At 53.3% G+C, this 22,244-nt stretch overlaps 2 protein-coding genes across 2 annotated transcripts; one reads left to right on the forward strand and one right to left on the reverse strand.

Annotated features, from left to right (window-relative positions):
• Positions 1-3,907: 3,907 nt before the first annotated feature.
• LAMTOR5 (late endosomal/lysosomal adaptor, MAPK and MTOR activator 5) lies at positions 3,908-7,506 on the reverse strand. The gene is made up of 4 exons (XM_077789053.1): positions 7,384-7,506; positions 5,638-5,699; positions 4,999-5,116; positions 3,908-4,232 (listed from the first exon to the last, which is right to left on the reverse strand). The coding sequence occupies exons 1-4, from the start codon at positions 7,416-7,418 to the stop codon at positions 4,172-4,174; spliced, it is 276 nt and encodes a 91-aa protein (XP_077645179.1). The 5' UTR covers positions 7,419-7,506; the 3' UTR covers positions 3,908-4,171.
• On the forward strand, positions 7,417-21,777 carry LOC110469175 (embryonic pepsinogen). Its single transcript, XM_077789010.1, has 10 exons — positions 7,417-7,563; positions 14,665-14,705; positions 15,366-15,528; positions 16,396-16,513; positions 16,926-17,044; positions 17,869-18,068; positions 19,993-20,106; positions 20,583-20,727; positions 21,265-21,363; positions 21,550-21,777. Exons 1-10 carry the CDS (start codon positions 7,417-7,419, stop codon positions 21,685-21,687), a joined length of 1,284 nt encoding a protein of 427 aa, XP_077645136.1. The 3' UTR covers positions 21,688-21,777.
• The last annotated feature ends 467 nt before the right edge of the window (positions 21,778-22,244 follow it).

Here is a 22,244-nt window from a genome sequence, read left to right on the forward strand (position 1 = left end):
CCGGGCAGGCAGCGCTGCCCCGGAGCCCCGCGGCTGCGGCTGGGGCAGACACCACACCGCGCTCACTCGGGTGATGCTTGCACCAGACTTTCTGACAATTCCAATTGTCCCGGTGTGGAAACGGTTCAATATTCTCTCTCATCCTCTCCAAATGACTGTAAGCACTTCAGCTCTAAGGGCGGGTGAGAGCCTCAGCGCCACTTTAGCAGTTTGGGCTGTGCCACAAGCCCAGCGGTCACGCACTGCCTGTCTGGATCCACCTCGGAGCTCTCTGCGAGCTTTTCCTACTCCAGCTTTTTCTGCTTGTCTCCCTTCCATCCCTCATCCCCCCCGCGCCTCAGGATCCCGCCCGAGGGGCAGCCGGGGTGATGATCCTGGAACTTTTCCTTACCGCCCTGCATGCTGGAAATCCTCCCCGGAGCAGTCGGCAGCAAAGAGGAATCTCTTCAGAGGATCTTCATTTGCTGCAGAGATTAAATCCCCCTTTCCTGATTTAGCACCCCAGAGGCTGCTCCTTCATTCCATGGGGTGAGGGTGGTGCTGTCTGTGCTGAGCAGGACACGGAGCCCGACGGGGGACAGAGCCCATCCTCCTCCTCCTCCTCTTCCTCCTCCTCCTCCTCCTCCTCCTCCTCTCTGGAGGCAGAGCTCGGCTTCTGAGGCCCCAAGGCGAGAGTCCCTCCCCTTCCCCAGCTGGGAACAGGAAACCCGGAGCGTTTGGAGCAGAAATCCTGTTGGGAAGGAAAAGGAGGGGGAGGCTGCGAAGTTGGAACCCGGGGAAAGCTCCGGGTCCCGCCCGAGCAGAGCCGGGCTGGCAGCGCTGGGCTGGACCGAGCCCGGCCCGGGGCTCTGCTGGCTGCGAGGAGCAGAGCCTGGTCCTGTCGGAACTCAGAATGTCCCTCAGACATTTTGGGATGTTCCGTGCCCAGGTCAGAAGCATTTGAGACCCTGGCACAGCTGGAAACAGCTGTGATTTTGGGTTTGAGCCATGGAATGAGTTACCAACCTTGCAGGAAGAACAAGAAGTCACAAAAGTTTAGATATTATAGTAGAAGTAGTCACAAAGTAGAGGGAAGAATTTTTGAGTGCTGTACAGGGAGGTTTTGGTTTTGTACATGGGGGTCAGAGGGTTTAAGATGGATTTGGGATTTGGGCCTGCCCTGTTCTCCCTCTTTCTCCTTCCTCACCTCCATGTTCTTGGTGATGTTGGCACTCACAGATTGGTTTAGAGTAGAAAATCACCATTTAATATAGGTAATAGGCATTGGGAAAAACTGTAACCATGTCACACGTAATGTACCATATAAAAGATAGAAAAGCACCATTTAATAAAGGTAATAGGCATTGGGGAAAAACTGTAACCATGTAACACGTAATGTACCATATAAAAAATAGAAAATCACCATTTAATAGATGTACTAGGCATTGGGGAAAAACTGCAAACATGTAACACGTAATGTACCATATAAAAGATAGAAAATCACCATTTAATATAGGTAATAGGCATTGGGAAAAACTGTAACCATGTAACACGTAATGTACCATATAAAAGATAGAAAATCACCATTTAATATAGGTAATAGGCATTGGGAAAAACTGTGAACATGTAACACGTAATGTCCCATATAAAAGACAGCAGCAGCCCTGGGCGGGAGAGAAGAAGCAGTCGGGGTCAGAGAGGATGTCAGGGTGTGTGTGTGCCTCTGCCTGAGCTCTGAGCAAACCACAGCAGCCCCAGGAGAAAATCTTTTAGATAATTTGCAATAACCTGCCTTGAGACCGAGCAACAGAGACTGCTGAGCCTTTCTTTGGAAGCTCGGGTTGGAGAAGTTTTTTCACTCCCGACCTACGGCGGTCTTCGACATGGTCCTGCCCATCCTGCAGGGCCCTTGGCTGGGAACTGCGTTGCTGAGGGGGGACAGGCTGGAAAATTTGGTGTTCTGCAGCTGGGCAGAGCAGCCGTGTACACTGTGAAAAACGCCAATCACTTGGTTTTTAAAATTTTAAAAGTTTAATAATAATAAAATGGTTGTAAAAAAAATAATACAATTAGAGTAATAAAGTTTACAGTTAGGACAATTACAAGACAATAAAAAGCAAAGAATTACGGACATCCGGATGCTCTTGGACACTGAGTCATGAAAAGCATGACTTGTGAACAAAGGAATCACCCTTAAAAAAATACACTTGTTGCATATTCATATATCCTTCATGGTTATTCATACATTCTATTCTAAACAACAAACTCTGTCTGTTGTATGTCAACTGTTTCCTTTAATCCCCTGATCTTTGAGTCTGAGCAAGGCCTGAAGAAATTAGTTTCTTCTGATAAGAAGCCACAAATTCCTCTCCTTTGGAAGATTTTGGTGTTCCTCATCCCTAAATAAAAAAAAACTTCCCCACACATACATAGTCTCTATTTTAACATTATGTTGTAACCTAAAACTACACTTAACGCAATACGTAAGAGAATTAATACAGCATAACTTTCTAACATTACACATATAATATTAATGGTAACATTTGTGAAAAGCCAATCATAAATATGCATTTTTCACATACACTGAGCTTTATTTAGGCAGGAGGGGGTTCTTAGTGAGTGGTTTAAGGGCCTGAAGGAAGGGGCAGAAGGGCAGCAGCATCTGCACTCAGGGGGATGCCCAGGGGGACCTGCAGCTCCAGCCGCTCCCAGCCTGGTGGATTCCCCAGGGCCAGCACGGAGCTGGGACAAGGCAGGATCAGGGCTCTGCTGCAGGTGAACACTGAGCTGGGAGGGAGTGTGGAGCCTGGCCAGGCTGCTCCTGTGAGAGCCTGTGACTGCCACTGCCCAAGAGCTGCTCCGAGGAGTAAAGTCAGAGCAGTGGCAATGTCATTTCACTCACTCAGCCCAAGCATGGGAATAGGAAAACCAGAAACTTCCACAGACACTGAAGGGTTTGATTTGCAGCCTTGGGAGAAGCTTGGATTGATGTAAAAATACAATACACAGATATTAAGCAGAAAAACAATAAACTTATGTTTTTACAGTTGTAAGTAAGAACATGCCTTAAGTGAGAAACTGTATGGGTAAGATGGTGAAATGTTTCTCGAGTAGCAATATAATAGGATGGAGTAGGTTGAGAGTTTAGAAGTTATAATAAAAACATTAAGTTAAAAACTTGTGAGTTGAAAGCCCATTAGATAAACATATCTGCAGTGCAGCAGAAGTAAATAAAGGTGATAGGTCAGAAAAGCAAAATAAATCCTGTAGCCTTTTCTATCGGTTTAGAAAGTTCTATATTACCTTATAACAAAAAATCTTGTGACTACTCTTAAGCTATAGCTGACTGCTTGCTCCTTTAAAATGTCACAGCCTCGGAGACTGATGTTTATCTGAGCAATAAATTCTTCTTAGCATGGAAATAATCCCATCCCTTCATTTCTAGCGGTGACAATGATACCCAAGTTTTCCCTCATGCTCTGCTGGGAAGCTTCCCTTCCCCTCCTGCAGCTGCAGCCCAGCTCCTTTTCCCTCCCCAGCACACAGGAACCTTTGGGGTGTAGCAGCTCCCCCACCCTTTTGCAGGATCGTTTCAAATCTGCGAGGGCAAGAGGGGCCTGGATTTGTGAGGATGTTGCCAAGATCCCTTCCCAGCTCCCAGGGCTGGGATCCCTTCCCACCTCTGAACTTCAACCCAAGGCACAGTGAGCAAGAACTCCCACAGAATGTTTAACTTGAGCAGGAGAAATGTTTCCTAGGAGAAATTCCTTGGAAAGCTTTTGTACCTTTTCTACTGAGGAGGCTCCACGAGTTCCAGTTTTTCTCCAGAGAAATGCCAATGGAGGCAGTGGGAGGAGTTACCCTCCCTGGCTTTGGGAAGGAAGCTCCAGGCCCAGCTCTCCCAGCCGGAGCAGAGAGAAGGCAGAAAGGTTTTTTACAGGTTATTTATTGATTTCTCCAACAAATAAGACCCCCCACGTACAGCAGGGAGGATCTGCATGGGCCTGGGGGCGTGCCCATGCTTCATCCTCAGCAGCACAAGGGCTGAAACGTGAGCTGGAGAGCCAGGGAGCTGCCCAGGAGCTGGTGAGAGGGAGGAAGGGAGGGAGGGAGAGCCTTCATCCCAGGTGTGGAGCTCCAAAGGGAGGGTGGCAGTGCAGGGAGGAGCCGGGAGCAGAGCTGCTTCCAGGGCTCAGGACAGCAGCTTGTGCACTGCCACGGTGATGCTGTCGTGCTTCTGGATCATGATGTTCCTACAGCAAGGAGCCAGGGCTGAGGGAGGGCAGCTGGGGGTGGCAGTGGGCAGGGGAACCACTGGGCAGCCCCAGGCCCCAGCCCCATCCCAGGCCTCGGCTGCTCCATCCCCCAGCTCCATGAGCAGTGACAGAGACATCCCTGCTGCCCCGACTCTGGCAGGCTGTCACCCACAGGGACCCAGGATTGTCACCCACAGAGACCCAGGATTGTCACCCACAGAGACCCAGGATTGTCACCCACAGGGAATCCCAGGCTCTGTCACCCACAGAGACCCAGGACTGTCACCCACAGGGACCCAGGATTGTCACCCACAGAGACCCAGGATTGTCATCCCCAGGGAATCCCAGGCTCTGTCACCCACAGGGACCCAGGACTGTCATCCCCAGGGAATCCCAGGCTCTGTCACCCACAGGGACCCAGGATTGTCACCCACAGAGACCCAGGATTGTCACCCACAGGGACCCCAGGCTCTGTCACCCACAGGGAATCCCAGGCTCTGTCACCCACAGGGACCCCAGGATTTGTCACTTACAGGGACCCCAGGCTCTGTGACCCACAGGGACCCCAGGGGGAAGAGCTCCTGAGCTGCAGGAACCAGCAGCCCCTGGAAGGTTTCCTGCTTCTTTTACATCCCCATTAACCCAGGGACTGTGCCTGTGGCAGCCTCTCCCCACAGCTGCTCCAGGGATGTGACTCCAGGAGTCTCCCAGGGCTGGGGCAAGGCAAGGTGGGGCCAGCAGCAGCTGCAGGCTGGGGCCTCACCCGCTGTCCGACTCCAGGCACACCACGGGCGTGTCCGTGGGGTCCGAGGTCAGCTTGGCCGCCTGCTGGGCCAGCACCGAGATGATGCCGGCGTGCTCATCCGACAGGGTTCCCCTGCCTGCAGGGGTGGGAGGGCTGGGTACACCCCCTGTGCCAGGGCAGTGCTGGGGACAGGCTGACTGTCCCCCCAGGCCGAGGGGCTTGGTCCTGCCTGGCTCATTTCCCTCCCTGGCCTGTTTCCCTCCCTGGTCTTGCCCCAACCCATTTCCCTCCCTGACCCATATCCCTCCCTGGGGGCTGACTCAGTGTCTCCCCAAATAGTTCCTCTCCCTCCACCAGAAACCCCGAGGTGAGCTGTCAGGAACAGGCAGGTGGTGGCAGGGCAGGTGTCCCCAGAGTGGCACTGGTGCAGGACAGCTGGGGAGGGGGGGTCTGTAGGGCCGGGTGGTGTCCCCATCCCGGGGAGCCCTTCAAAGGGAACGGGCAGGACTGGGAGCACCCCAACCCCCCGTGGGCAGCGCCGGGACCCCCCAGCCCTGGGAGCCCCTGGAGGGGCCGGCAGTGCCAGGAGCCCCTGGAGGGGCCGGGCAGTGCCAGGAGCCCCCCAGTGCCCCCCACGCCCGCCGGTGCCTCACTCACAGCCCAGGTTGAGCCCCTGCGAGTCGGTGCACAGCACGCCCACCACGGCCGGGCTCTTCATGCTGGGGGTGACAGCGGCCTCAGAGCCGGGAGCGCAGCCCGGGACAGCCCCGGTGCCCCTGGCCCGGCCCCGTGTGCCCCATCCCCCTGTGTGCCCCCATGTTCTCCATGCCCCCCCAAGTTCCCCATATCCCCTGTGTCCCCCACGTCCCCCATATCCCGCCCCATGGCTCCTGTGCCCCCATCATGTCCCCCCCATGTCCCCCATGTTGCTCATATCCCCACTGTGCCCCCCCTGTCCCCCCACGTCCCCAAGTCACCATATCCCCTCGTGTCCCCCATATCCCCTATATCCTCCTGTCCCCAAGTCCCTCCATGTCCCCCCACATCCACCTGTATTCCCGTGTCCCCCCATATCCCCCCGTGTCCCCCATGTCCCTGTGTCCTCCCTTGTCCCTGTGTCACTGTATCCCCTGTGTCCCCCTGTCCCCGAGTCCCCCCCATATCCCTGTGTCCTCTCATGTCCCCCCGTGTTCCCCCATATCCCCCCATGTTCCCTGTGCCCCCTCATATCCCCTATGTCCCCCCCCCACCCCCCATGTCCCCCCATATCCCCCATGTCCCCTCACATCCCCCATGTCCCCCCACGTCCCCGTGTCACCATATCCCCCGTGTTCCCCCATGTCCCCAAGTCCCTGCAAGTCCCCCATCTCCCTCCATGTCTCCCCGTGTTCCCCATATCCCCACTGACCCCCCACATCCCCATGTCACCATAACCCTCCCACGTCCCCCCGTCCCCAAGTCCTTCCATGTCCCCCCATACCCTCCATCTCCCTCGTGTCCCCCTGTGTCCATGTCCCCTGTGTTCCCCCATGTCCCTATGTCCCCCCACGTACCCGTGTCACCACATCCCCCGTGTCCCCTCACATCCCCCGGTGTCCCCTCACACCCCCCATACCTCCCACATCCCCCATGTTCCCCATACCCCCCATACCCCACACCCCTGTCCCTCACGTCCCCCATATCCCCTGAGACCCCTCACATCCCCCAATGTCCCCCATATCTCCCGTGTCCCCCCCAGTCTCCTCACGTCCTCCATGTCCCCGTGTCCCCCATACCCCCCGTATCCCCTCACACCCCCCATGCCTCCCACATCCCCCATGTCTCCCACATGCCCCATGTTCCCCATACCCCCCATACCCCACACCCCCGTTCCCTCCCATCCCCCATATCCCCTGACACCCCTCACATCCCCACGTCCCCGTGTCCCCCCGTGTCTCCTCACGTCCCCCATGTCCCCCATACCCCCCATATCCCCGGTGTCCCCTCACGCTCCCCATACCTCGCACATCCCCCATGTCTCCCACATGACCCATGTCCCCCGTACCCCCATACCCCACATCCCTGTCCCTCCCATACCCCACATCCCCCCACAACTCCCAAAACCCCCGTGTCCCTTCCATCCCCCATATCCCTCACACCCCCGTGTCCCTTCCATCCCCCATATCCCTCACACCCCCGTGTCCCTTCCATCCCCCATATCTCCCCATACCCCCTGTGCCCCTCACGTCCCCCATATCCCCTCACACCCCTCCCATACCCCCGTGTCCCTCCCATCCCCTCACACCCCCCACACCCCTCACACCCCACACCCCCGTCCCTCACGTCCCCAATATCCCCCCACACTCCCCATGTCCCTCCCACCCCCCCACACCCCCGTGTCCCTCCCACCCCCGTGTCCCTCACGTCTCCTCCAGGTGCTGCTCCAGCGTCGCCTCCATGGCGGCTCTCCGGCACTTCCGCCCGTACGGCGGCTCCGCGCGGCCAAAAGCGCTCGGGGCGCGCTCGGCTCCGCGGGGAGCTCGGCTCTTGGGGCTCCGCACCCGCCGGTACCGTGCCCCGCCGTGCCCCGCCGTGCCCCCGCCGGTACCGAGCCCCGCCGTGCCCCGCCGAGCCCCGCCGTGCCCCCGCCGTGCCCCGCCGTGCCCCGCCGTGCCCCGCCGTGCCCCGCCGGTACCGAGCCCCGCCGTGCCCCCGCCGGTACCGAGCCCCGCCGTGCCCCGCCGAGCCCCGCCGTGCCCCCGCCGTGCCCCGCCGTGCCCCGCCGTGCCCCGCCGTGCCCCGCCGTGCCCCCGCCGGTACCGAGCCCCGCCGTGCCCCCGCCGGTACCGAGCCCCGCCGTGCCCCGCCGTGCCCCGCCGTGCCCCGCCGTGCCCCGCCGTGCCGCCCGGGGCTTGCAGCGCCGAAGGAAACCCAGCCGCGGTTTGAATGATGCTCCCGGACTCGCCGCGTTGCGAGCGTGGAGTCACAAATCCCTTTCCCGAGGTGCTGGCTCCTGGGTGCTGCCCTGAGTTCTTCTTTATTTTATCCAGGAAAAATCAAGGTTGAGGCAATTTGAAGAGTGAAGGTGGATGTGAGAAGCCAAGAGCTTCCTCCTGTGGTTTTTTTTTATCCTGGCACACGGTAAAATTTGGGATGTGAGGCTCAGCAGCATCAGCCGGAGCAGGGCTGCTGGAGACCTGACTTTAATTCTTTTTACACTTTTCAGTTGTGTACAGGGGAAAACAAAATTCCGAGGGGCATCGAAGGCACTTGAGACGACATTTCGTGTTCAGACCCAGGAGTTTGTTATTCCTTACCAATGTTACGGTCTCACAGCAGCAAGTTCTGCAGGTTTTTATTAGCAAAGTACAAAATTATTAACTGTCCCTTGTTATAATTTCGTTTAAGGCTAAGTTATCTCATTAAGAAATGATAATTGCATTATTTTCACTTTTAACCCAATAACTAATCCCTTGAAGAGGACTTTTCTGTCCAGTTACAAAACACCAGCCAAACCCATGGAGAAGGTGAAGAAGGAGCAGCCTTCACCCTAAAACTTCTATTTTGCTCCATATTTATTGCTAATTTCTAAAACCCAAACTCTGACTTTTCCACCCTGTAATATTAACACACTTTTAACCAACTCCACACCACAATCCCAGTTCTATCTGCTGCCTGCAGCCACCCCCAGCCATGGTAAAGAAAGAGAAGGAATTTTAAAAAAAATCAGCATTTACATCAAAAAAACACCAAATAAAGAGATAGTTTCCCTTCAGGCAGAAGCAAGACTTAATCACAAAGTTTAATTTGGGGTGTGTGCAGAGCTGCTCCTGGAAAATCTGTGGAGGTGGGAGCTGGGCAAGGGAGCCAGTGGGGTTTGGGGGAGTTTGGGGGGTTTTGGTACTCTAACATCACCAATTTTTATTTGTTTGTTTTTTTGTTCCTATTTACTTATTTGTTTCTTATTTATATATCTAGGTATCTATTTATTTCTATATTATATTATATTATATTATATTATATTATATTATATTATATTATATTACATTATATTACATTATATTACATTATATTACATTACATTACATTACATTATATTATATTATATTATAATTACATTACATTATATTACATTACAGTATATTAATCTATTTATTATTTATTTCTTCTATTTCTCTATTCATTCATTCATTTGTTTCATGTACTCATTTCTATTCCAGTTTATTTGTGAAGCCCCCCAGGTGTGGCTGTGGCAGGCTCTGCATTTCCATCCCCTGTGAAGTCGTTATTTGGTGTTTGAGGCAAAAACTTCCCTGTGCTTGCTTCCCCCCGTCAAAAACATCCAAAATTGGGTGAAAATAAAACACTGCCAAGACCAGGATGAATTTCTTTAGGTTGTGTTTTTTTACATCAGGATTTTTTTCTTTTTATTGGTGAGAGAAAATCCTCCTGAGGGGAGGCTGCATCCCCAGGCCGGTGAGTTTGTGGCACCCAAACCCCCCCAGGAAGGGCTCCCATGGCAATAAAGAGAGGAAAAAAATCAGAAAAACCCCCACAATAATTCATAAAACTGTCAAAAATATATAATTTTATGTTTTGGGTTTCTTTTATTAAACTACCTTATTTTATGAGCTGCCTCTGGCCTTCCACAAGCTTGAAAATGGGCAGAAAGTGCTATAAATTTGAGAGTTTTGCTTAATTTTTAGACATCTCTGGGTGGAAAATATTACAAATTCTTTTCTCCCAGCAGATCTCACCACAACAAAAAGAAACAAAACGTCTTGGCAGCTTTGCTGGAGCTCACCCTGGGTCAGGGGAGGCTCCGTGTGGTGGAAAAGTCTCTCCTCCAACCCGTGCTTCTAGGTAATGGGGAATATCCTAGGGAATATCCTTTTAACTTTGAGGAAATAGGAAATATCCTTTTAACTTCTAGGAAATAGGAAATATCCTAGGAAATAGGAAATATCCTAGGAAATAGGAAATATCCTAGGAAATATCCTTTTAACATCTAGGAAATGGGAAATATCCTTTTCTCTTCGAGGAAATGGGGAATATCCTTTTAACTTCTAGGAAATGGGGAATATCCTAAGGAATATCCTTTTAACTTTGAGGAAATAGGAAATATCCTAGGAAATATTCTTTTGACTTCTAGGAAATGGGGAATATCCTTTTAACTTCGAGGAAATAGGAAATATCCTAGGAAATATCCTTTTATCGTCTAGGAAATGGGGACTATCCTAGGGAATATCCTTTTAACTTCTAGGAAATGGGGACTATCCTAGGAAATATCCTTTTAACTTCTAGGAAATGGGGACTATCCTAGGAAATATCCTTGTAATTTCCCCCTGGAGGAGCCAGCTCCCGCGGGGGATGCGCGGTGGCGAGGCAGGGACCGGGAAATGATCCCGGTGGCGGTGAGCGGAGCTCGGGGCTCTTTGATCCCGGAGCTCCTCCCCGCCGGAACGGAGCCAGGAGCCGCCCGGGGCCGAACGTGCGAGTCCCCGGCTCTGCTTGATGTTCTGCTCCAAGGTGAAGCGAGAGGTTCCTCCGCGAGAGCCCGAGCGGGGCGGGAGCGGCCGGGAACGGCCGGGACGGGACAAGGACACGGCTGGAACGGGAGTGGGACAGGGATGGGACGGGACAAGGACACGGCTGGGATGGGAGTGGGACAGGGATGGGATGGGACAAGGACAGGGATGGAATGGGACAAGGACAGGGCTGGGACAGGACAAGGACAGGGCTGGGACGGGACAAGGACAGGGCTGGGATGGGAGTGGGACAGGGATGGGATGGGACAAGGACAGAGCTGGGACGGGACAAGGACAGGGCTGGGACGGGACAAGGACAGGGATGGAATGGGACAAGGACAGGGATGGGATGGGACAAGGACACGGCTGGGATGGGACAAGGACAGGGATGGAATGGGACAAGGACAGGGATGGGATGGGACAAGGACAGAGCTGGGACGGGACAAGGACAGGGCGGGGACGGGACAAGGACAGGGCTGGGACGGGACAAGGACAGGTATGGAATGGGACAAGGACAGGGATGGGATGGGACAAGGACACGGCTGGGATGGGACAAGGACAGGGCTGGGATGGGAGTGGGACAGGGATGGGATGGGACAAGGACACGGCTGGGACGGGACAAGGACAGGGCTGGGACGGGACAAGGACAGGGCTGGGACGGGAGTGGGACAGGGATGGGATGGGACAAGGACAGAGCTGGGATGGGAACAGGACACGGCTGGGATGGGACAAAGACAGGGCTGGGACGGGAGTGGGACACAGCTGGGACAGGAGCGGGACAGGGATGGGATGGGACTGGGACATGGCTGGGATCAGGACACAACTGATATGGGACAACAACACAGCTGGGATGGGACCTGACCAGGACATGGCTGGGATGGGAATGGGACACGGCTGGGACGGGAGTGGGACAGCGATGGGATGGGACAAGGACACGACTGGGATGGGACAAGGACACAGCTGGGATGGGACAAGGACACAGCTGGGACAGGAGCGGGATACAGCTGAGATGGGACATGGCAGGGCTGGGATGGGAGTGGGACAGGGATGGGATGGGACCTGATCAGGACAGGGCTGGGATAGGATCAGGATACAGCTGGGATGGCCAGGATGGGACAAGGACATGGTTGGGATCAGGACAGGACACAGCTGGGATGGGACCTGACTGGGACAGGGCTGGGATGGGATCAGGATACGGCTGGGATGGGACTGGGACATGGGTGGGATCGGACTGGGACATGGCTGGGATCAGGACATGACTGAGAAGGGACAACAACACAGCTGGGATGTGACCTGACCAGGACATGGCTGGGATGGGATCAGGGCAGGGCTGGGATGGGACAAGGACATGGTTGGGATGGGACAAGGACACAGCAGGGATGGGATCAGGACATGGCTGGGATGGGATCAGGACATGGCTGGGATGGGATCTGACCCAGACATGGATGGGATAGGAGCAGGACACAGCTGAGGTGTCACAAACCCACACACGCCACATCCTGCTCTGAATGTTCCACACCTAAAATAATTTCATGGATAGTTTCCAAACAGCAGGGGAATATCCTCTATTCTATTCTATTCTATTCTATTCTATTCTATTCTATTCTATTCTATTCTAATTATTCTCCTCTCTAATTCTCCTCTCTCCTCCCTAATTATTCTAGTCTATAATTCTCTTACCATTCTATTATTTTATTTTATTCTCATTATCTGATATTGTAATTCTCTTCTAATGTAATTGCCTTATATTCAGTTCTCTATTCTCTTCTACTCTAGTCTCTTCCTCACTGGACTTCAGGAGTTTTATGTATTTATATCATTAAAATAAGGACTACATAATCATATTTTAGTTTCTTAGAAATAATAGTATCCCTTATACATTATACATTAATATAATTAATATATTTATTTCAATAATTTCTATTTATTTTAAATTTTTGTTTGTTTTATTTTTTTTTAATATTAGTTTTTTTGGAGCAAATTTTTGTGGTTCCTACAATTCATCCTGGTGGCTTCCCACACTCCAAATCCATCTTGAACTCCCTCCTGACACCAAACTGGGATGAGCTTCATTGAATTTTTGGCTGCCACAGCCCAACCACTTCCCACTCCTCTACAAACCACCTGGATAATTTCAGCAGAAAAATCATTATAAGCGGTTATATTTTTATATAACAGTTCTAAATCATTATAAGTGGATAAAAATCATTATAAATTCCTACTTTACTGCGCTGCAAGATCCACCTCTGCTGTGGAAACCCTCTGTGTCCCTGCAGTGGAGGGGACATCCCAGCCGCCAGATCAGGAGTGGCTTTGCCCAGAGCATCCTCACAACAGCTGCAATTCCCACAGTGCCAGAGCAATCCCTGGGTCAGGGGTGGCTCCGTGTGATGGAAAAATCTTCTCCTCCAACCCAAGCTTCCCAAGAAAGGCTCAGCAGTCTCTGTTGTTGGGTCTCAAGGCAGTTTATTGCAAGTTATCTAAAAGATTTTCTCCTGGGGCTGCTGTGGTTTGCTCACAGCTCAGGCAGAGGCACACACACACCCTGACATCCTCTCTGACCCCGACTGCTTCTTCTCTCCCACCCAGGGCTGCTGCTGTCTTTTATATGGTACATTACGAGTGACATGGTTACAGTTTTCCCAATGCCTATTACCTATATTAAATGGTGATTTTCTATCTTTTATATGGTACATTACGTGTTACATGGTTACAGTTTTCCCAATGCCTATTACCTATATTAAATGGTGATTTTCTATCTTTTATATGGTACATTACGTGTTACATGTTTACAGTTTTCCCCAATGCCTAATACCTATATTAAATGGTGATTTTCTACTCTAAACCAATCTGTGAGTGCCAACATCACCAAGAACATGGAGGTAAGGAAGGAGAAAGAGGGAGGACAGGGCAGGCCCAAATCCCAAATCCATCTTAAACCTCTGACCCCCATGGACAAAACCAAAACCCCCCTGTGCAGCACTCAGAAATTCTTCCCTCTACTTTGTGACTACTTCTACTCTAATATCTAAACTTTTGTGACTTCTTGTTCTTCCTGCAAGGTTGGTAAATCATTCCATGGCTCAAACCCAAAATCACAGCTGTTTCCAGCTGTGCCAGGGTCTCAAATGCTTCTGACCTGGGTCTGGAACCTCCAAAAATGTCTGAGGGACATTTTGAGTCCCAACACCAAAGTAAATTAAACACTTACAACTAAATAAATGAAAAATCTGTATTCTTTTCCCTTCCACGCACAAGGAAACCCAATCCCCTGCCCAGCAGGTTCTGAGGGGTGGGACACGCTGCCGGGTCCCGCATCCCCCCCGCTCCTGGCACGGCGCTCCGGGGCCGCGATCGCGGCGGCGCCGCAGCTCAGAGGGGCCGGAGCCGTGCGGGGGTCCCGTGGCTCGGGCACGGCTCCAGGGTCACCTTGTGCTGTTTGCAGCTGCCGGGGTCGGTGATAACGGGGGGTCACGGGCGGCAGCAGCCGCCGGGGCCCCTCCCGTGCCAGCCCGGGCCGCCCCTGCAAACAGCTCCGCGCTCCCCGCGGGGCCCTGCGTGCTCCTGCACAGCCAGAAGGATGCCCCCAGCTCTGGCGTCTGCAGCAGCAGGGTGTGGAGCTGCTGGAGCAATTCCAGAGGGGATTTTGTTCCCAAGGTTGGAGGCCTTTGCTCTGGAGGAGGCTGGGGGAGCTGGGGGTGCTCACCTGGAGAGAAGTCACAGAATTCACAGAATCACCAGGCTGGAAGAGACCTTAAAGATCATCGAGTCCAGCCCATGCCCCAGCACCTCAACTAAACTCTGGCATGAGTGCCACAGCCAGAGAAGGCTCCAGGGAGAGCTCAGAGCCCCTGGCAGTGCCCAGAGGGGCTCCAGGAGAGCTGGAGAGGGACTGGGGACAAGGGATGGAGGGACAGGACACAGGGAATGGCTCCCACTGCCAGAGGGCAGGGATGGATGGGAGATTGGGAAGGAATTGTTCCCTGGGAGGGTGAGAGGCCCTGGCACAGGGTATCCAGAGCAGCTGTGGCTGCCCCTGGATCCCTGGAAGTGCCCAAGGCCAGGCTGGACAGGGCTTGGAGCAGCCTGGGACAGTGAGAGTTCCCTTCCCCTGGCAGGGGATGGGACTGGATGAGCTTCAAAGTCCCTTCCAACATGAATTATCCTGGAATTACAGATCTATGTCCACAGCCAGGCAATGCCTGGTCTGGATGAAGGGTAAAGGACGGAGAGTTTGGGTTTGGGATCCAGTGGGGAGCACGGGGCCCCCAGGAGAGGCTCATGGGTGGCATTAGGGGACAGTTCCCCCCCTGCCAGGTGACGTGTGACTCGTGTGTGCTGTGTCCTTCAGTCCCTGGGTGTCACCTGCCTTGGCCAGGTGCCCAAGGGAGAGGAGGGGGCAGCTCCTGCTGGTACCAGCTGCTCTTGGCACGGCAGCTGGGGTGGGCAGGGGCTTTATAAACCAGCAGGAACCTGCCCTGGTGGCTGTCCTGGCAGGATGTGGCTCCTCCTGCTCCTCTGCACTGCCCCTGCCCTCTGCCAGGGTGTCACCAGGTGAGCCACAGCAGCATCACTGCCAGGGCCACTGGGAAAAGTGAGGGGGAAATGAGAATCTGGAGGATTTTCATGGCTTTGGGGAGCAGAGGGGAGGTCTGAGGCTGCCGAAAGCTGCTCCAGGGGTGCAGAGAATGAGGGAGGGACTGGTTTCTAGGGTTGTTTTGGGATTTTAGAGGAAATCCCTGACTCAGAGTTTTGGGGCAGATTCCTGTGCTCCTGCTGTTGCATCAGAACATTTGAGGTGTCAAACACTCCTCGCTGGAGCTGCAGGCAGCAAAATCTCCTCTCACTCTTCTTTTTTTCCCTTGTTTCTTGTGCCAGGCTGCCCTTGGAAAGGGGGAAGAAGCTGAGAGATGTCCTCAGGGAGAAGGATTTGCTGCACCAGTTCTTCCAGCATCACCACTACGACATCGGCACCAAATTCCCACATGCTTTTCCCAATGGAACCAGGGTGGCCACTGAGCCTCTGCTGAACACCCTCGACGTGAGTATGGGCTCCAATCCCCAGGGACACAGCCCTGGAGGGATGTCCATCCCTTTCTCCAAAGCCAAATCCTTCATCCCAAAGCCTCCAGCTCACATCCTCCACCCCTCCTTGCCCACACTGCTGGCCCTGAGAGATGTCCCCCAGGAGCTCTGCTGGAAGCAGGGGCTCTCCATGAAGCAGGGGACCAAGCCTGGGGAAGCTCCAGGTTGGGTTTCTGTCAGAATCTGAGGTGTTGATGATTCTGAGATTGTAAAAGTCTGTCTGTCAGCCCCCTGCCAAAGCAGAAGCCATAATTGGTCTGTGCTGGTTTCCAGGTTGTTTATTCTGTTTATCTCTCACATGTTCTGCTGCCCTGCCCAGCTCTGTCCTGCAGGGCAGCGTGTGGGGCTCTGCCCTCAGTGGGATGTGACAAACATAAAATACCAGAAACTCCCTGGGCTGCATTTACAAGAACGTGCCAATATCTGTCACCTACGTTGGACAGTGTGTCCCCAGCCTGAACCAACAGAAAAATGCCAACACCACAGTGAGACATGGAGGGCATGAAGAAGGAGAAAAAGGACAAGGCACACCCAATTTCCTCCATCTTGTCCCCTTTGGACCCCTCATCTAGAATCCTAAAATTTTACTTTTGCACCCGTGCCACACTTAATTATTCCTTATATCAAACACTCAGAGCTGGTAATTGATCCTGTAAGATTGAAAACTTTTCCATGGCCAGAGATCACAGACAGTGTCTCTGGGGGCTCTGTCCAGGGGGTTCCTGACCCCTGCCAGGGTCCCAGACCTTCCAGGGCAGCCAGAGGGAAGCCCTGGACTCCCACAGGTTTCATGCCCCCAAATCTGTGCCTCGCCTGGCTGCAGGTGGAATACTACGGGACCATCTCCATCGGCACCCCCCCGCAGGACTTCAGCGTGGTCTTCGACACCGGCTCCTCCGACCTCTGGGTCCCCTCCGTGTCCTGCCCCAGCCTGGCTTGCCGTGAGTAGAATCCAGGCCCAGCTGCACATCCTGGTTTTGTAACGGCTCCACCGAGCCCAAAAATTGGGGTGACATTGCCAGGGGAGAGGGGATCACCCAGCTGGGCCCAAGGCAGCTGTGCAATGAGCTGCAGTGGGGAATATTTGGGGTGTAGGGGCTGCCCAGAGCTGCGTTCCTCAGGTGATGTGATTACTGCTTGGTGCCTCAGTTTCCCCGTCTGTCCAAGGGGGATGGGAATGCCTGTGGATCCCTGGCTGGAGGAGGAGGGGAAGGATGAGCAGCAAATGCTCACAGCTGAATTACTCCTGAAGGCAGGATGATAAACGGCAATTCAGCAGGACTCCTCCTCCCACACCTCCCTTAGGCTTGGCCTTGCCCAAAGGTTTGATTCCGTGTTTTTCCATTTATCTAGGAACCCACCAGGTGTTTGACCCCTCTCAGTCCTCCACCTACAAGAGCACAGGGCTGAGTCTGTCCATCCACTACGGCACGGGCGAGATGGAGGGGATCGTGGGCTCCGACACCGTCACCGTGAGTGTCCGTGGTGTGGCTGGGGCTCTGGGGAAATCCCACCCCTAAAGCTGGCCTGTTTGCTAACCAGGGAGCCCAAGCAGGACAAGCTGTCCTGCAGTCAGTGTTTCTGCAGCCATGGGATCAACACCGGGCTGGCAATGAACATCTCACTGCTAAAGTGAGATCTGGTGAGATAAGCTGGGTTTATGACTCACAGACACTCGCTTTAAAAGCCACACCAAACTTCCGCAAAGCAGAAATCTTCTTCATGTCTTCCTGGAAATGTGTGGGATTTCTCCTGTGGCTGGGGACACCACTTCAGGGATTAATGAAGGAATCTGTGCAGATTATCATTGATTTGGTGGCAAGTTACATCCAACTCCTAATCAATCCTATTCTTTTTGCCAGCTTTAACCCAGGTGCCTTGCTGTAGTGCACTGTTTATGTTATGCTGGAACCTATCTGTAGTTCTTTAGTTTTATCCTGTGCAGTAATTCATCTGTTATCTTTCCTCTGTGCATTTTCCTATGAAATATTTCATCTTTTATTAAATGCATGTGATTTACCATCATTAAAGTTGTGGGACGAGGTTGCAGAATTCAAACCCTTGATATTCTGAGGTAAGATTGGTTCCCGCAGCCTCCAGACTCCTGTCTCTGAGGAGGGGCTCAGAAAGCCAGGGCCCCTCTCAGCCCCTCCTGTCTTGGTTTTTGGGTTATCAATAACTTTTGTCTGAAGCTCCTGCTCCACCTGCAGCAGAAGATCCCCTGCTCCTTCCCCACCAGATGAAGCCCAGGATCCCAGCGCCTGCTCCAGGCCTCATGGCACCTCCCTGTCCCCAGGTGGCCTCTCTGGTGGACACCAACCAGCTCTTCGGCCTCAGCACCGCCGAGCCTGGCCAGTTCTTTGTGGACGTCCAATTCGATGGGATCCTGGGCTTGGGATACCCAAACCTGGCTGCTGATGGCGTCACGCCGGTCTTTGATAACCTGGTGAACCAGAGCTTGCTGCAGGAGAACCTCTTCTCTGTCTACCTGTCCCGGTGAGACCCCTGGGCTTGCGGGGCTGGGGAACGGGGGACACCTCGTGCACGGCTCGGGCTCCTCCCTCCTCCCTTCTGTCTTGGTTTAGAAAGACAGGAGTCTGTGAAGGAAGGCAAAAGCCTCCTGTGAAATGGAAAAGGTAAACCTCCTCCCTCCGGATTACCACAATTTTAAAAAAGGCTCTCAGGCAAAGATATGGGAATGGGAATAACAGTTCTTTACTAGGAGAAAAACTAAATAATAATAATAATAAAAATGTAATTAGTACAAACAAAAATAGTGATGGAGTCAGAAACCTGACACCCTGAGGAGTCAGGGAGTTGGTAATAGTCCAGTTAAATGGTGCCTGCTCCTCCTGGAGGGGCAGATGGAATGCTGCTGGAGCGGGGATCTGGAGCAGGGTGGAGTTTTCTCTGAAGGTCTGGGGATGGAGGAGTTGGGCCTGGTCTTTCTCTGGGAATCCAGCAGAGAAGAAGCTGCTCCTCTGGGAATCCAGTGAAGAGCTGCTCTGGTGTCCCAAAAATGCTGCTTTTATGCAGGTAGGAATGCTTGGCTCCTCCCTCTGGGCGGAGCATCTCCCAATGGGATGATGGAACTTTCCCAGCCATGCAGTGAGACATTCAATGGCCATTAACAGAAGATATCTCCCCGGAGGGAGACATTGTTCTTGGGAGAGATAAGAAAACTGCCCCACCTCCAACAGATGGAAATAGAATCCATGCTGATCTCACAGCCAGGACACCTTCTCACTGCTGCCCTGGGATGTCGTGTCTGTGACACCACGTGCAAGGGCTGGGGCTACCAGCCTCCCAGAGAGCTTCTGGCTGGCTGGGGAAGAGTTTCCAGGCACCTGGCTCCTGGTTCCAAAGGGCCTGGCCCTGCTGCTCTGCAGTGGTGAGGTGATGGAACCCAAGCCTGGTTTAGGGGCTTCATGTGGTGGAAAAACTTCTCCTCCAAGATGTGCTTCCCAAGAAAGGCTCAGCAGTCTCTGTTGTTGGGTCTCAAGGCAGTTTATTGCAAGTTATCTAAAAGATTTTCTCCTGGGGCTGCTGTGGTTTGCTCACAGCTCAGGCAGAGGCACACACACACCCTGACATCCTCTCTGACCCCAACTGCTTCTTCTCTCCTGCCCAGGGCTGCTGCTGTCTTTTATATGGTACATTACGTGTTACATGGTTACAGTTTTCCCCAACGCCTATTACCTATATTAAATGGTGATTTTCTATCTTTTATATGGGACATTACGTGTTACATGGTTACAGTTTTCCCCAACGCCTATTACCTATATTAAATGGTGATTTTCTATCTTTTATATGGTACATTACGTGTTACATGTTTACAGTTTTCCCCAATGCCTATTACCTATATTAAATGGTGATTTTCTATCTTTTATATGGTACATTACGTGTTACATGGTTACAGTTTTTCCCAATGCCTATTACCTATATTAAATGGTGATTTTCTACTCTAAACCAATCTGTGAGTGACAACATCACCAAGAACATGGAGGTGAGGAAAAAGAAGGAGGGAGGACAGGACAGGTCCAGATCCCAAATCCATCCTAAAACTTCTGACCCCCATGTACAAAACCAAACCCCCCCGTACAGCACTCAAAAATTCTTCCCTCTACTTTGTGACTACTTCTACTCTAATATCTAAACTTTTGTGACTTCTTGTTCTTCCTGCAAGGTTGGTAACTCATTCCATGGCTCAAACCCAAAATCACAGCTGTTTCCAGCTGTGCTAGGGTCTCAAATGCTTCTGACCTGGGCCTGGAACCTCCAAAAATGTCTGAGGGACATTTTGAGTTCCAACAGTGAGGAGGGGAGGATGTGACACCATTAGCATCCCACCCTTGGGACACAGGGCCCTGCACTGAACCACATGGTAATCTCCCTTCTTTTCCTTCCCTGCATCATCCAGTGACACAGAAGGGAGCGTGGTCATCTTCGGGGGCATCGATGAGTCCTATTTCACCGGCCCCATCAACTGGATCCCTGTCTCTTACCAGGGCTACTGGCAGATCTCCATGGACAGGTGACAAACCGGCTCTGTTGCTCTCTGGTCTCCTCAGAGCATTGCTTCTAAAGTGACATTGAGCCCAGCAGCACCAGAGGCTTCCACTGACACCCCCACTGCAGGGCTGAGGGACGCAGGGGGACAAGGGGACAAACTCTGAAGTACTTTGGTGATGGACACCCAAAAGGAGGATGATGTGTGCCTGGGGCACAGCCTAGTTCCTGTCATTTAGGAGATGTCTCTGGTGATGAGGGGAGCAAAATCACGGGTCAAAACCTCCTTTGTTGGGCTGGAGTGGGTCCCAGCTGCTGGGATGTGTTCAGTGCCATGTCTGCAATGGTGGCTGCGTTCCCGGCTGGCTCTGCAGCTTCGGACAGGAAAAGGCTCACAGGCAGCACCTGGGATTACCCAGCTTTAACTCCTATAAAGGAAGTTAAAAACCACCCCTAAGGCCCATTGGTTATTTCACAGCCCCTGTTGGTCTCTCCCCACAGCATCATTGTGAACAGCCAGGAGGTCGCGTGCGCTGGGGGCTGCCAGGCCATCATCGACACCGGCACTTCCCTCGTGGCCGGGCCACCCTCGGGCATCAGGAACATCCAGAGCGCAGTTGGGGCCAGGCAGGACGAGTATGGAGAGGTGAGAGCTTGCCCCGCTGGCCCTGGAGGCAGCTGGCACAGCAGAGCCCAGCCAAGGCTGCTGCCACGCTCGGGGAAACCGTCCTGTGCTCACGGCAGCCCCGGCAGAGACACCCTGGGGCTCTCTGGTTCGTCAGCGAGACAGAACCACGGGATGTCCTGAGCTGGAAGGGACCCACCAGCATCATCCAGTCCAACCCCTGCCTGGCACAGACACCCCAACAACCCCACCCTGAGCACCCCTGGCAGCGCTGTCCAAACCCTCCTGCAGCTCTGGCAGCCTCGGGGCCGTGCCCATTCCCTGGGGAGCCTGGGCAGTGCCAGCACCCTCTGGGGAAGAACCTTTCCCTGAGCTCCAGCCTGACCTTGCCCTCACACAGCTCCAGCCCTTCCCTGGGTCCTGGCCCTGCTGACAGAGCTTGGAGCTCTCTCTGCTGCCCCTCGGGAGGAGGTTGAAAGCCCCAGTGAGATCTCCCCTCACTCCCCACCCTCTGGCCACGTTTCCCTGCTGAGAGCCCCTTCCCTCTGCTCCCTGCAGCACAGCGTGAACTGCAGCTCCATCGCTGCCATGCCCGATGTCATCTTTGTCATCGACGGGGTCCAGTACCCCGTGTCCGCCGTGGCCTACACCGAGCAGGTGAGTGGGACCAGCTGCTCCTGGCTGCGGGAGCTTCTCTCAAGGTCCTTCTGTTCTCTCCAGTGGCTCTGGTCTCCTTGGTGTCTCCCAGTCCCACGGGAGATGGATGGCCACAGGCCTCCACGGCAATGCAAGAAGAGATTCCAGCCCACTCTCCCCTAATTTCCTTCTCATTCTCAAATGCAGCAGAACCAAGAATCTTGCATGAGCAGCTTCCAGGACACCTCTGGGGACCTCTGGATCTTGGGAGATGTCTTCATCAGGGTGTACTACAGCATCTTTGACCGGGCCAACAACCGTGTTGGGCTGGCCAAGGCTGTTTAGATCCACCACGATGGGAGTGGTGCTGGGGTTTTGTCCACACCCAGACCCCGACCATGGCTTTTGGCACAAATAAAGTGTTGGTGGTTCTGAGCTGCTGGCTGTGTGTTTATTTCTGATGGGATCACAACAGTCAGGAAGGAGCTGCTCTGTGGTGGCCAAGGACCATTTTGTCATCACAGTTCTGCTGAGGGCCCTTGAGAGCTGTGATCGCTGCAGGGCTGAGGGGTGGAAGCCAAGATTGGCTCTTTTATTGGGGCTACAACAAGTGGGGGATTCTGGAACCCCCGAATTTCCACAATGTTGGAACTCAAAATGTCCCTCAAACAGTTTTGGAGGTTCCAGGCCCAGGTCAGAAGCATTTGAGACCCTGGCAGGCAGCTGGAAACAGCTGGGATTTTGGGTTTGAGCCATGGAATGATTTACCAACCTTGCAGGAAGAACAAGAAGTCACAAAATGTTTAGATATTATAGTAGAAGTAGTCACAAAGTAAAGGGAAGAAGTTTTGAGTGCTGTACAGAGGGGTTATAACACTTCATCCTGGCTGTACTATTGTTTT

The sequence above is a fragment of the Lonchura striata genome, chromosome 30 (genome assembly GCF_046129695.1).
Source record: "Lonchura striata isolate bLonStr1 chromosome 30, bLonStr1.mat, whole genome shotgun sequence".
In the NCBI taxonomy this organism is placed as follows: domain Eukaryota; kingdom Metazoa; phylum Chordata; class Aves; order Passeriformes; family Estrildidae; genus Lonchura; species Lonchura striata.